The 14,382-nt window shown below is 39.4% G+C and overlaps 1 protein-coding gene across 1 annotated transcript in view; it reads left to right on the plus strand.

Annotated features, from left to right (window-relative positions):
- LOC139707931 (uncharacterized) overlaps window positions 1-14,382 on the plus strand; it is a 52,113-nt gene that overhangs the window by 14,367 nt on the left and 23,364 nt on the right. Inside the window, exons 18-30 of the mRNA XM_071619926.1 lie at window positions 245-445; window positions 1,646-1,843; window positions 2,414-2,551; window positions 3,333-3,479; window positions 4,371-4,430; window positions 5,552-5,800; window positions 6,901-7,049; window positions 7,876-8,044; window positions 8,701-8,798; window positions 9,216-9,419; window positions 10,809-11,030; window positions 12,279-12,402; window positions 14,058-14,323. Coding sequence (XP_071476027.1) covers window positions 245-445; window positions 1,646-1,843; window positions 2,414-2,551; window positions 3,333-3,479; window positions 4,371-4,430; window positions 5,552-5,800; window positions 6,901-7,049; window positions 7,876-8,044; window positions 8,701-8,798; window positions 9,216-9,419; window positions 10,809-11,030; window positions 12,279-12,402; window positions 14,058-14,323 — 2,225 coding nt within the window. The remainder of the gene's footprint in view (window positions 1-244; window positions 446-1,645; window positions 1,844-2,413; window positions 2,552-3,332; window positions 3,480-4,370; window positions 4,431-5,551; window positions 5,801-6,900; window positions 7,050-7,875; window positions 8,045-8,700; window positions 8,799-9,215; window positions 9,420-10,808; window positions 11,031-12,278; window positions 12,403-14,057; window positions 14,324-14,382) is intronic.

Below are 14,382 nucleotides of genomic sequence, written 5' to 3' on the forward strand. Positions count from 1 at the left end.
AATGATCACTATGTAAAGTCTGTACCATTAACTCACAAATACCTTGGCTTTTGGCATATCCTGTATATGCCTTGTCATAATTTTCCTTTAACATGTGGAGTTTGTGTAGTGCTCCAGCAGGGAATATCATGTGATTACATCTAAGTATAATGTATTTATCCTTGCCACACATTCCTACCAAGTATACCCATAAGTGTGCATATATGTAAGTCAGTATTATATGTTCTCCTGTTCATCGGTTCAGCTGCTTGATGTCTACTTGGAGGCCTATCACAATGTGTTTGACATGCACGAAAAGCGCCTCCTAGCCCAGGAGATGGCCAATGTCATGGGCCGGCGCCCTCGCTTCGACTTCCAGGCCAAGTACTTTGTGCAGACGTATCGCATGGAGTCTCGCTGCCTCAAGCTCCACTGCAGCATTGTCAAGTCTGTGTCTGATAAACAGGTGAGGAATGATGTTATGTTTTCCTATTACTGCATAACAACCCAGTGGCAAAGTGTAGATTTACAGGTTCAAGCCTGATGATCTTACGTTTAGTGTCGTATAGTGTACATGTATATTTTAACATATCCCATGGTCACCAAGTGTTGATGTTTTTTTGCATGGTTTATATCTAGAAGTTTTATCATCATGTAAGAAACCATAATCAGAAAAAAGAGAAATATATGTGTACCAGATATATATTGATCTTTTCATATTCCTGGTACATAGGATATTAAGAGTGCTCATTTTGCCACCATCCTTATTTCTACTGTGGCTGTGCCAATGTGAAGAAGACCAGAGTTTTCTGGAAATAATGGTGTGCATGAATTTGATTGAAAGGTCAATATATTATTTGTGGCCAAATACAGAGCAAAGTCTGGACTGCACCTTCCATATATTCCTGAATACTCAAGATTATGGGTATTGTCAAACACTACACAGAGAAGACAAGACCCCTTCTTTCTTACATGTTTAGGAAATACCAGACACAGTAAAGGAAGACAATCTAGTGGAGAATAGTTGCGATTTACGAGATGTGAAAAGCAAAACATAGTTATCATATGCCTGCAGTAACTCTGGAATGTTATTCCTAAATAGTGACATATGCATAATAAATGTGTGAAATAAACATAGTGATCACAAAATTTCTGTGTGGTAATGATGAAAATGCAAAATATTACCCCAAAAGGTACACTGAAAGTTTTAGCAATCTCAGAGCATACCCAAACATGGCTGCTACATGATGTTTTATGGTCGATTACATTGATTACAGTATATCAGGCCATAGCAATATCCATCGCACAAGAGTGAAGCGCATACAAATCTTGTTAGCTGCTAGGGTACAATGCTACTATTGCGTAATAGTAACATTCTACCAACCCACTGCTGAACAGGGAAAGTGCTTCAGGAATAAAAGTCATGCACTACATACAAAATCATTTTCTCCTTATAATTTCAAAAGACTCCAAAACAATTCAATATCTTGGTAAATCTTGTCAGCCTGGCAAATTTCTTGTAGCCCCCTTCAATGTTTTGCGAGCAAATTCCAAATGGTGGAAGATGAATTTTGAGCACTTCTGAGACCTATATTATACCTTTAGATGACCTGTAAAATGACCAAGTGAGTATCTCCCCATCATGGTCTGCTTTGACCTATCACAGATTGATGACCAAAGGGAGTACATTAAGAGAGTGACCAGGGAGGGCAACCAGTTTGGCTTGCCCCATGCCATCATTCAGAAGCAGCCCATCGCCATCAACCTCAGCCGCCCCGCCCTCAAGCACGTCTTCCTCCTGGAGTTCCACCCGTCCCTGGCGCTCATCAGCCGCATCCCGCAAGCTGTGCGCTATGCATACGATGTAAGCCCCAGTACCCTTTATCAGTATAATACACATGCCCAAAAACATACACTTAATAAGCTGTTATTTTCGCGTACAGATATTTCGACGAATTAGGATATCACAAACATTTTTGTGATATGTTGCTTTTGCAAATTGACACCTAAGCTCTCTCAATTGCACTGTTTTCCTCGGGCATGGCGACAGTTTCAAATATTGTTAAATTCACGATCCAACTGTGATTCGTGAAATTCGCAAAAATTAAAACCTATAGTGAAAGGTACTGGTGACACTAAGTACAACACCAAACATCAGCTCCTATGTAGGAGAGTTAGAAATTAATAGATTATCATTTGGTTCATCTTGAATATGAACTGTATTCATCCTGTGCTTATGTTTTAGCCACTCAACTTTTGTAAGATTTAGTGGCATCTTATTTTATCCCTTTTGTCTCATTGAGCATTGCCGTCTAATGAATTCTTGCCCCATATAAAGTAGTGATACTCCTAGTGTTAGATGTATAACTTCTTGCTTTCTTATGTTGCCCATGAAACCATCTGCCCTGTTGGCATTTTCCATGCACTCTTGCAGGAGCTGTATTTCTACCACAACCCGCCCTCCGTTACCACAGCCATCGCTATGGAGAAGAGGTTGTGGGAGGTGGTGCAGAGAGAGTGGGACAACCTCACACCCATGGGACATAGCTTCAGTGGACAGGTTCAGAGAGATGTGAGTTCAATTATTTGACAGTGTCAGAACAACAGGCGTACAGAAAGTGACAGTGAACAGTGACATCTTGTCAACCATTGTGTTGTCAGTCTTCTTTTCCCATCTTGAATGAATACATAGCTGTCACTATGATCCATTCTAATCATTTTGCTTCTTGATGCTCTATGCATCCTCTTCTTCCAAATAGTCTGTCGAATGTTGTGGGATTATCTTGCTCTCTACTTAGGCACTTTATCATATTTAGTGTACATAATCCCCCAGTTGAGATGGAATGATGATGAAGAATGAGATTGGAGATGAGCTGCTCAAATTTTTGGACAGAACAGAGTCACACTCAATGGTTACAGAACATTTTGTAAAAAGTCTTAGTACTCAATAACTAGGTTTATATTGTTATACAGGTAAATATAGACGGTATTTGTAATGCCCCTTACCATTCTGTCTGAGTGCTCAAAGGGCACAAAAAATTCCTCACACTGCACAAAGAGAAAAAGAAAAGAAATAAAAGAGAAGAAACTACTTTCTGTAAGAATGAAGTTATCGATTAATCATATACTTAATGAAATAGAAGTGTTTTCAGCACTGTTGTAGAAGACGTGATAATAGTTGTGATAATAACAGCTCAGAGGGCAGTTCAGTTCAGTGCAAAGCCTGATTACAACCCCCGAGAGATTAAAATAGTGCATAAATATGCAAGCATAAACCAAGAAAAAAAAAATTGAAAAGGTGATACACGTATATTATCTGATTGTCTAAATGTAACCATCCTTTCCTTCTCCAGTTATTCTCCGATCTGTTTATTGAGGACCCCTTGTTGGTTGGGGAGCTAGGAGCCACCAGGATGGCTGCCCAAGAGGCAGCGGCTGGCAGGCGGACGGCCAAGGAAAAGCAGGCTGACAATCTCAAGATCTGGCTTAATCTCATGGAGGTCAGTCATATTACCACAAGTTTCTGCATGGAGCCATGTGAAATTCATATGACAGATGATGTTACATGTTCACGCTGCATTGTTCTTTATGTAGGTAAATAGTGATAATGATAATAATAATAATACTAAAAACACACAGGCAAACACAACACAAAATACAGTTGTGTTTCCTGTGTCAACTGAGTGTCTGGCATCTTTGCAGAACCTTATAGAATAATTGTAGCAACGATGAAGCAAGATAAATTGATATAATGCTGCCATCCCCCCTGCTGGTTTTGCTTTGTTTGTATATTTTTGCTTTATTTTTTTTGCTGGTCATAATGCCTTTTGTACACTTGATGTAGATATTTTATCTTTTGTAGAATGTGAATATATCTGTTTTTGTTTGTATAAAGTAGTGAATTAGTGAAGTGTGACATGAGTTAAAATGAAAAGTATCTCACCTATAATTTTGTAAAATTACAGAGGTTTAACAGAGGTAGATTACCTTTGCTCATGCACATCATTTGAGTGACACACAAAACTATATCATGTAGCAAATAAACTAAACTCTGATGAATATATAAAAATTTGTGTAATATTCAAGGGATGTATGAACTTATGGAAATCATAATTCTGATATTGAAGATTTGCCCTTGTAACTGGGTCAATGATTTGACTTTGAAACCCAGTTGGGGTGTGGAAGTAGGACCTTTGATAACACTAAAAGTGACCCCTGCCATCACTTATAGATCCCCCTTCTTGCTTGTGGTCTTAATCTTGACAGCTTGCTGTGATGGATGCGATTATGTGTGGGTGCAAGATAGATAAATGATGTATGTAGGTAGAAATACTGATGTATGCATCCCAAACACAGCACTAATCATGGAAGTGTGTTTGTTTTGCTTTCAGGTTGTTAGCCTACGGCATCGTCTTCTGGAGGTGGCCTGTGACACAGAGGTCCTCTCTGAGGTAACTCATCACTTGGCTTTAATTCTAAGCGCCTCAAATTTCTGATCATGTTTTGTTTTCTTTTGGATGGGGGAGGAGGGGGTGAGACTTGGAGAAGAGATAGAAGATTTGGGAGAGAGATGACAACTTAGCACTAATACCTTGTAAGTGAAGTGCAAGGACAAATATTAAACTATGCATGAATTTGCTGTCAATTTTTTCTTTCTCAACACCTAACTTTTTTCACTTAATGCCACTACTACATAATCAAACAGTTGTGATTCTTCTCCTGTCTGTCCATAAGTATCAAAGTAATTAGATTTAATTGATCTGAAAACAATAGATATTACTGCCATGACCAACTGTTATTGGTTGATTGTAAATAATTCATTTGCACTCACTATTTGCATCATTGACAAGCCAGGTGGCAAACTTGTACTGAAGGATATTAGATGAGGATGTCTGAGACTCGGTCCTGGCATGCAGTTGAGCTTTAAAGCTCAACTATAGATGAGTTCATAAACTGAATTTGTGCACTGAATCTATGCCCAAAGCAACATAAGAATATGTGGGGAGAGAAAGGTTTCATTCCAATGAATGACTAAGGTACAAGTGGTAGTGTAGTGTGCATGCAAAGCACAACCAAAAAAGGGCAACAAAGACAATTTGCATCAAAACTGAACTCATACAGGTAGATGAATTTGTCATTTTGATGCATAAGATTAAGTTATGAATTTCACTCTATCAAATTACTTGTAATATTAGACGTACACAGCACAGGTACAACATTCCCTTATGCGTAGAGTATAAAGGGTAGTCTTCTCCAAAAGTGTTAGCCAGCCAGTGTAATTTGGCATTGATATTTTTTACTGTCAAAAAAAAAGGGTGCTGAAAACTGCTTATCCAATAGTAGAGAGCCAGTGGAGCAAATGGAGTCAAGAGGGGCCTTAGCTTTTGATCCTAGCAGAATCTTCATCAGAGGCAAAATGACAAACATAAAGGACATACAGACACATACTGGACTACAAACAACATGACATGCACTGCCTGGGAGGGGCTAGGGACACAGAACGAAGGAAACAAAAGGGGTAATTTACTGAATCAAATTTAACACCATATTCCAACTCCTCACCTGTACGCAGCTATACCGGGAGCAGGCGTCCGAGATGGGCTTTGAGGAGTTCCACATGTTCATGCGCTGCGTCCAGTTTGAGTTTGCCACCCACAAGCCAGACGCTGACCAGCCGCCACCCCTATTCATGACGGCTTTGCAGGAGGATGACGCCAACCTTGACCGCTACACCCCAGCCCACCTCTTCCTGGCCATCCAGGAGCTGGATGAGAAGCATGTGGGCATGTTCAGCTTCCGCAGCAAGGATGGCTGTCTCAAGGTTAGCAGGGTCTTATTTCATTAATTAGAAAAGCAGTCGGAGAGCGCAGACCTCCGCCAAGTAGCTCATTTTCGCCCATAACGTCCATATGCTATATATGGCCTTTATTTCCCAATTGTAAAGAATCCTTTCTTATCTCACCACCTTAGATTCCTGCCCCTTGAGTGCATGCGCACCTCAAATATGCACAGCTTGAATTCCCACGTTTGTTGGTCGTATTTCCCAATGAATTAAAAAAAAAAAAACAAATAAAAAAATATTCCTGGATCCAGTCTGTGATCCAGATCACTGTCAGAACCAAATCATCTGTCTCTTGTGTCATTATTAACTTTTCCTGACAATCGCATCTGAATCCATTTATAACTTTGAAGTTATTTTTCAAACAAACAAACAGACAGATAGACAGACAATCAAACCAATGCCGACAAAAATCATAGCCTCTTTGGCGGAGGTAAAAATGTTATGATGGCAATTTTTTGCTATAATAGCTACTTTTTATTACATCAGCTGATCAGGATGCAGAATTTATGTCATTACCATGATGACACTTACTTGGCTTTGCAGCAAGAGACAATATCACAGCTGCAACTCTTTTTTAAATGGGGCCCAAGAGATGAATTCTCAGGCTGTGGTTGGGGTTTTATTCATTCTGATGGGGTGGACTTTTTGTTCCATGCAACACATTGTCAAGGTTTTCATGGAAATTTAGTCTGACACTCTCGGCTCTGAGAAGAGTCTATTTAATTCCAGTGGTGACGGGTTACTTAAGGCGGCAGAATATTCCTTCTGGTGAAGGTACAGTCAAACCTGTCTACAGTGGCCACCCAAGTGAGTAAAAAAAGTAGCTGTTATAGACAGGTGGCTGCTATAGATGGGGTCTTAAACATGGCTTTTCTCTTGCGGAGAAATTTTTAGTGGCCGTATACAGCAGGTTGCCGCTATATACAGGTGACTGCTATTAGGCAGGTTTGACTGTGGTCAATACTTGATGTTTAATATTATTTTTGGCAATGAAGCCAAGTTTGATGAGAATGGATCCTATTAGCAACAATTCACACTTGATATGTAATCACGTCCACCCCTTGTCTCACCAATGACAGCTTTTGAAGGCCAACGGTCAGGAGAACCTGAGGGTCATCCTGATGGCCCAGGTGGTCCACAAGAATGCGCTGATGGCGGCCGTGCAGCAGGGCAGTGTCTGCTCCTACTTCAAGGAGAACGATACCGAAAATGACACGGCCAGACCGAGGTAAATGACGTTTTAAAGCATCGAGCATGAGAGGGGTTCACTGCACAGTCTGTTGATCGTTATCGCCAATATAGCTTGAGTGATATGCCAGTCGAGAGCATTCTTTAGATTCATTCTGTAATGCTATGAAGACCATGCAGAGGCATGAGTAACCTAGCAAGTTTTTCCTGTAGATTTCTGTTGACATGATACATGATACTTCAATTCAAAATTGTCCTTATTTTGTTGTTTGTTGCTGTCAGCATAGACCAAGATGTATTCTCCATTTATCATTTTTTAGGGTTGTCACAACTATCTTCTGACCCTTGTAAAAGAAAAAAAAACCCAACACACCTGTTTGGAGGTTTAGTAGTGTTTACTCTGTGCTCAAGTTTCAATGAACAATGTTCCCAAAGTACACCATTGAATACTTTGTATTTTGATTTAGATTGATTACTTTGTGATTTTGTCAAAAAATCATGTCAGTATGGATCTGAACATCTGTTCATTGACATTTGATGTGTATGTGTGTTGTATGTGTGTGTGTGTGTGTGTGTGTGTGTGTGTGTGGTGGGAGTGTATAGGCACATAAATCAAAACAACATACAAAAGAAATAAAATGAAGACTTCCGCTGTCCAAGAAGTAGTTCTCGTGTGGATATGCTTATCTTCTTTTATCCTTCAATAGTGTATAATGTATATGAATGTTATAAGACATGCATATCACATCAGTCTTGCTCATGTTATTTTGTCACAACATCTGATGTATGTGGACAAAAATATCTGTCCATGGAGTGTCAAGGAGTTAGCTGTAAAATTTGTGAATTCTCTCTTAAATCAGCGAGAGGAGCAAGTCTCCGGTGGAGCCCACGAAGTCTCCCCGCCACCAGGATAGGCGCAAGTCCAGTGCAACAGCCGTCTCGACGCAGTCCGTGCTATTTGCCGCTAAGCTTATCACAAACATGGAGCGGCACAAGAGGTCACAAGAGGCTTTCGTCTCTCTCCAGCTTGAGAAGGTAGGACCATCAGGGGCAGTGAACCTGCACAAAGACTTATAGTTGTACGATGCTGGTGGAAGAAGTGTAACATTGAAACTCTTTCTCCTTTACTGCACAATGGTTTTAACTGATGCACTTACCTGAACTCAATCTGTAATGCAGTCAAAACTGTCTACAATGACGTGATAGGTCAAGAGAAGCAGAATGAGAGATAATCATTGCAGACAAGGTGTGATTAAAGAGGAATGATATGAGTTGATAGTTTCAAGTTTTTCCTGTTTTGTTAGACGGAAAGTTTTATTGAAAACAGTTATGAAATTGTGATGTTTCAAAAGACTATTGCAAGAATTATTGGCAATCATGGACTACTGCACAACAGTATTGTGATATCAGCCCCAAGAATTAGAAAAAGAAGAAGTAGTTATTGATTCTGTAATGTTTCTTCATGTCTATTGGAGGCTGGAATGTCTCTGTCTGAAAGTGATTTAAAAGATGTATTAATGCAGAGGGGAAGGGTGTGTGGATCAATCATTCCAAGTCACGAGCATTATTTTTTTTTTCTTTTTTAATGTCAGAGGTGTAACCAAAGCTATGTAATTAGTGCTAAGTAAAGCCATATTTTACTAGTGGTGATATAATTTCTCATTTCCTTTTTCACATTTTGTCACGGATAGACTCCATCGAGGGATGTGATGTTGAATGATTTCCTGACTAAGAAAGCAAGCATGGGAACCATCATGAAGAACCCAGATGAAGTGGAAAAACTCAAGAGGTATGGAAGTCCTTCTGTGTGTCTTGGCCCTCTCACATTCAAATCCTCCACAGTTTTGTTATCTTTAAAGGTTAGACACACAGATTCAATAACTGTTTATCATTTTCATTTGAAATATTGTGGTCTTTAAACACAAGATAGAAAGATAATGCTGAAGTATTCTACCTCCACATCGACCTAATTTGTAGTAGACATATGAGATAAGAGATTGTGTCTTGTACATTTAGTGCAAAACAAAAAAAATTGAATAAGAAATTTTCTGCCCAAGTAAATCAGAAATTGCCTTAATTTCAAGAATATGCATTTAAAATAAATATTTAAATGTGAGCAGTGATGTGTGTCATCTCTGATGTTTACATTTGTACTTACTGCTGTCATAACTCTGACAATTCTAATGTTCCATCTGTAATCATCCAGGGAGCTGATAGTCAAGTTCTGTCAGCGGTTCATGCGTCGTGTGTCTCAGTACTCCCTGCGGGGTCAGATCGTCGCCTACCTCAACAGCATCAGTGCCCTCCTGGAGGAATTCAAGTCAGTCAAGAGTGCCCACTTCGTCTGTGGCCTGCCCAATGAGAAGAAGACACCCAACGATGATGTCAAGGGGCTTGAAACCAATCCTAGGTGAGGAGTTCATGTCACCTGATTTGTATAGAAAAATACCCCAGATGCAATTTTTTGGGATGTACAGAAAGATGTCAATATGTGCTGTGAATTGTAAGCGATTCCTGGAGCATTTGACTCGCTGAATAGCATAGTTCAGTCAGTTCCATCATATTGGCAGCTTATTTGATTGACTGTGTGGAATATCTTTTTAATATGGTTAAAAAAAAACCAAAAGTCTTAACAATCAAAACTAAAAATGTATTGACAGATGTGATTGCATACATAGATGTTTTTAGCTTTTGACATACAAAATACGCAGCTCTTTTAATGCTTTTAGGACATCATAAAACTTAATGAAATGATATTTTGATTTTCTGAACTTTTGAATTTGTGTAAATTTGATCAAATTTTCACTGAGCTGTTGCTTGTGTTCAGCTGTCTTTATTAAGAAATGATGACAACTTTGTGGTAAATTTTCTGTATGCTGGCTATTTGAACTTGAACTTTGAAGTAGATATGGATGCAATCAAGACCACTTCTGTAAAACGAGGAATGTTCACGTGCATTTTAATTTTGTGAATTTCGCGAGAGCCAAGATTTGCAAAATTAAAATGCACATAAAAGTTCTTGGCTGCACTATATGCATTAAAGGGACGCAGTCCTCACGAAATTTAAAAAAATATGTTGTTGTTGGTACCTCCAATGAACTACTTTCATCAAAAACAAACTTTCAAATCACCAAATAAGCTCATACATTTCGGTTAAAAAAGTGTGAATCTGCAAATGAGCAAGTCTTGGCGGAGAGTCATACGTCATCGATGCACAACTCTTTCCAGCGGTGTTCTGCTCGTCATCCCTAGTTATTTATAAATACATGTTTACTATTTATTTTTATATTAATTGTATATATTAGTAGGCTTGAAATATTTTGTTTGAAATAATAAAACCACATATTGTCACATTTTATGAAAAAATCAGATATGATCATTTTGAACACTTAAATTGATTTTCTGAGGCAGGCTGTCAACTTGACAGTAGGGCATCAATGACGTTGCACCTTTTGGCAGGCTCTTACACGATCGCTTGCAGGAATTATTTTTTAAAAATCGCGTACGGAGACAATTTTTGATGTCCACGCGTATAAATTGGTGAAAGGTTATATTTTTTACTCTTCTTAATTATCAGTACAGTGAAAATCTCAGGACTGCTTCCCTTTAAATGTTAGAGGCAGCTCGCGAAAATTTCATGCTGTGAAAATGGCCGTCGGCTCCAATTCGCAAAAATTTCATGTCGTGAAAATATTGTGTTTTACTGTAACCACATTTTTAACATGTAACTGCTGCTTATTTGCACTGATCACCCACGGCTCAAATTTGCTCCCCTCACGTTCACCCATACACCATGCAGGGAGCTGAAGAAACGCCCAAGGCGCCTCCTGTCCCCGGACGGCTCCACCCTCCTCAACCTCTGGTTCCTGCCCCACCACACTGAGGCCCTGGCCATGTTCAAGACCCTGGACGACGAAGCCTGTGTGAGGGTGCTCTCCACCTCGCTGCGCATCATCTCAGCCCTGCACGACATTCTCCAGTATCTGTGTGCGCATTCTAAGCTTGGTAGCTCCCAAGCAAGGTTTGTGTTCATCTTTTCGTTTCTGATTCAAGGCCAGGGTTGTTCACACTGTGAAATTTCAGCCTGCAGGCTCTGCTGCGAGGAAAAAGCTCTTATTATTGTTCATGAATCTATATGGACAAAGTCTTTTGTGTGTTTGGCCTAGGGTCCATGCCCTCAGCTGGAAGCTTTAGGGTTCTAGATGCTCTCTTTTGCCATTTTAGTCTTACTATTAAACAGTGGATTAAATTCAGTTCAATTCAATTCAATTCAGTTCAATTCAATTCAATTCAATTCAATTCAATTCAATTCAATTCATTTTAATTCATTTCAGTTCATTTCAATTCAGTCCAGTCCAGTCCAGTCCAGTTCAATTCAATTCAATTCAATTCAATTCAATTCAATTCAATTCAGTTCAGTTCAATTCAATTCAATTCAATTCAATTCAATTCAATTCAATTCAATTCAATTCAGTTCAATTCAATTCAGTTCAATTCAATTCATTTCAATTCAGTTAATTCAGTTCAATTCAATCATTTTAATTCAATTCAATTCAATTCAGTTTAATTCGGATTTTAGTAAATTTGGTGATAAACAAAGACATTTTTGGTTTTTTTTTTCTGCATGCTGTTAGTTACTGGCATTTTTTATGATATTGCATAAAACATGTGGGCATTGTATAGCTGCATGGACAGTTAGATCTTCTGCCTCAAGAAAGCATGGTTGCGTGTGCTGTTCATTTGGTAAAGAAGTGTACTTCTTACTGTACTGATATTACCTAAATGTTGCAATTTGCTATAAATTAACTTGTGTCTTACTGTCATACAGAATTTTGCAGAAAGGATGCAGATCTAATGTCTAATATTGTATCGTATGAACGTCTGGAGAATAATCCTACCGTGCTTTTGTGTGTGCTTTGTTTGTAGATTAAAGGCAATTGTGCATTGCAAAATACTTATGAGGATAGTTCATCATGTCAATTGGTTTAGGAAGTTGGCTTTCTCTATAAGAGACCCATCTCAATGGGTGGTCATTAGAATTAAAGTTGGGTCTGTAGGCAAAATGAAAGTCTGGTCATATGATAGCTCTCAGCCAAGCATTCGATTAGGATCCATATCGCAATTTTATAGTAGAGATTGAATGCATGTGTCCGTTGGATATAATCTTCTATCCATCTCTCTCTTTTCGTCCGTCTGTCTGCCTGTCTGTCCCTGTCTGTCTGTCTGTTTGTCTCTGTCTGTCTGTCTGTCTGTCTCTGTGTGTCTTCAGACTGGGCTCCCAGAGGAAAGAAGTGATCACAGCAGACTGGGGTGGGACAGAGGGCATCTGCTCCGAGCTACGAGAGATTCAGAGACAGCTCAACAACATGGACGACCCCCTCAACCCCGAACAGGTCAGTTTTAAGTTCAACAGAGGTCAAGAAAAGTCATTGACTCTTGTTCACAGATTATACATGATAATGGTGGTCTGTGGCACGCTTTGTAATTCTCTCTTGCAGAAGTTAAATGTGGTCTCACATACTGTAAAAGTGGAAATTTTCGCGCATTTCGCGCAACCAGAAACTAGCGCGAAAATAAAAGCACGCGAATATTTTTGCTTGCCATATGTTCCTGTGAGTGATATCCTGATTCCGTGAAATTAAAAACACGCGGAACTCTTCTTACCCGGCCAAGCGCGAAAAATTAGTCGCGCGAAAATATCCACTTTTGCAGTATGTTGACCAATCACAGCATTATTGCTCCCATCCCTAAGATTCTAAGCTTTTGTGATGTGCATTTCATATCATGCAATGACAATGTAAAACTTTCTTGCTATGAGGTTATGAGACTAAGGCATTGTTACATTTTTATGCCTCCGCCACGAAGTGGTGCCGGAGGCATTATGTTTTCGGGTTGTCCGTCCGTCCGTCCGTCTGTCCGTCCGTCCGTCTTTCTGTCCGTCCGTCCTTCCGTCCGTAATGAATTTTGTGGACAGTGTAACTAAAAAACCTTTTGAGGTATCCTAATGAAACTTGGCATGTATGTGTATTAGGGGGTGAAGTTGTGCCTATCAACTTTTGAGTGCACATGCTCAAGGTCAAAGGTCAAAAGGTCAAGGTCAAATACGTAAAATTTCACTATTTCCACCATATCTATGCAATGCCTGAAGATATTTTCTGTAAACTTAGTGTATACATGTATTACCCAATTAAAATTCTCTGGTGAGAGTTTTGGGTCGTGAGGTCAAAGGTCAAAGGTCAAAAGGTCAAGTAACAATATTAAAACTTCACTTTTTTTCTCCGTAACTTGGAAATTGTTCCAGGTATCTTCATGGAACGTAGTATATACATGTACTGACTGGCAGTGATTATCTAGAGAATTTAGGGTTCATGAGGTCAAAGGTCAGGGGTCAAAGGTCAAGGGCAACACTTTAACATTTTACTATTTCCCTCATATTTATGCAATGCCAGCAGGATTATTATTTTTTTTTACACTTGGTGTATGCATGTATAACCTAATAGAGATTCTCTGGAAACTTTTTTTTTCGTTTTCTTTTTTTTTTGCCTCAAAGGTCAAAAGGTCAAAGATCAAGGGAAAGTGCTGAACTAACTTTTTCCTCCATATCTCAGTTATCTCAAGTTATCTTGAAACTTTCTACATATTCATGCATGTTCTGCCTGACAGTGATTATCCTATGAATTTTAGGGTCAAAGGCCAGATGAAAATGGTAACAATGTACTTTTCAATACAGAAATTGCACTTTTTCTCCATACCTTGAAAATTACTCAATGCATAAACTTATGAATGGGCAAAGTCAAGTTAAAGTCCTTAAATCCCCAAATACATGCTCTCCTATTCATCGAATCAAACCTAGGTCAAGGAAGGTGAACATTCAACACATTTGTGACAAACTTGTCATTTTAATATTTTGCCAATTTTGTGAAAATGTAATCACACATTGTCCACATGTACTACAGACCTATTTGGAGAATCATGCATTATGGCGGAGGCATACCAGTCGCCTTAGCGACATTTCTAGTTTTTTCATATTACTGCTACATTTATGTAGGTTGCAGATTTCCTGAGTCTAAGGCGTGATGTCTTGTTCCTGGAATTTGACTCCTCTGTACGCTACACACTCCGCGACACGCTCCTGTCGACGAAGAACGTGGGGGGATACCGCAGTGTGACAGCCAACATGTCGCATGCCCTGCCATCCCTGAGCAACGTGCAGCGGGCCTCCCTCTACAATGCCTACCTGCCCACCCCTGAGCCTCTACAGCCCCGGGACTTCAAGGCACAGGAACTCTTCCCACACCGCACTTTCCTTGGGAGGTACATCATCATTTAAGTCCTCTACTTACTGATATATAGAGAGTCCCTCATGCAAAATA

Source organism: Diadema antillarum, unplaced genomic scaffold (assembly GCF_040938485.1).
Source record: "Diadema antillarum isolate AM-2024a unplaced genomic scaffold, OU_Dant_1.0 seq00001285_RagTag, whole genome shotgun sequence".
Classification (NCBI taxonomy): domain Eukaryota; kingdom Metazoa; phylum Echinodermata; class Echinoidea; order Diadematoida; family Diadematidae; genus Diadema; species Diadema antillarum.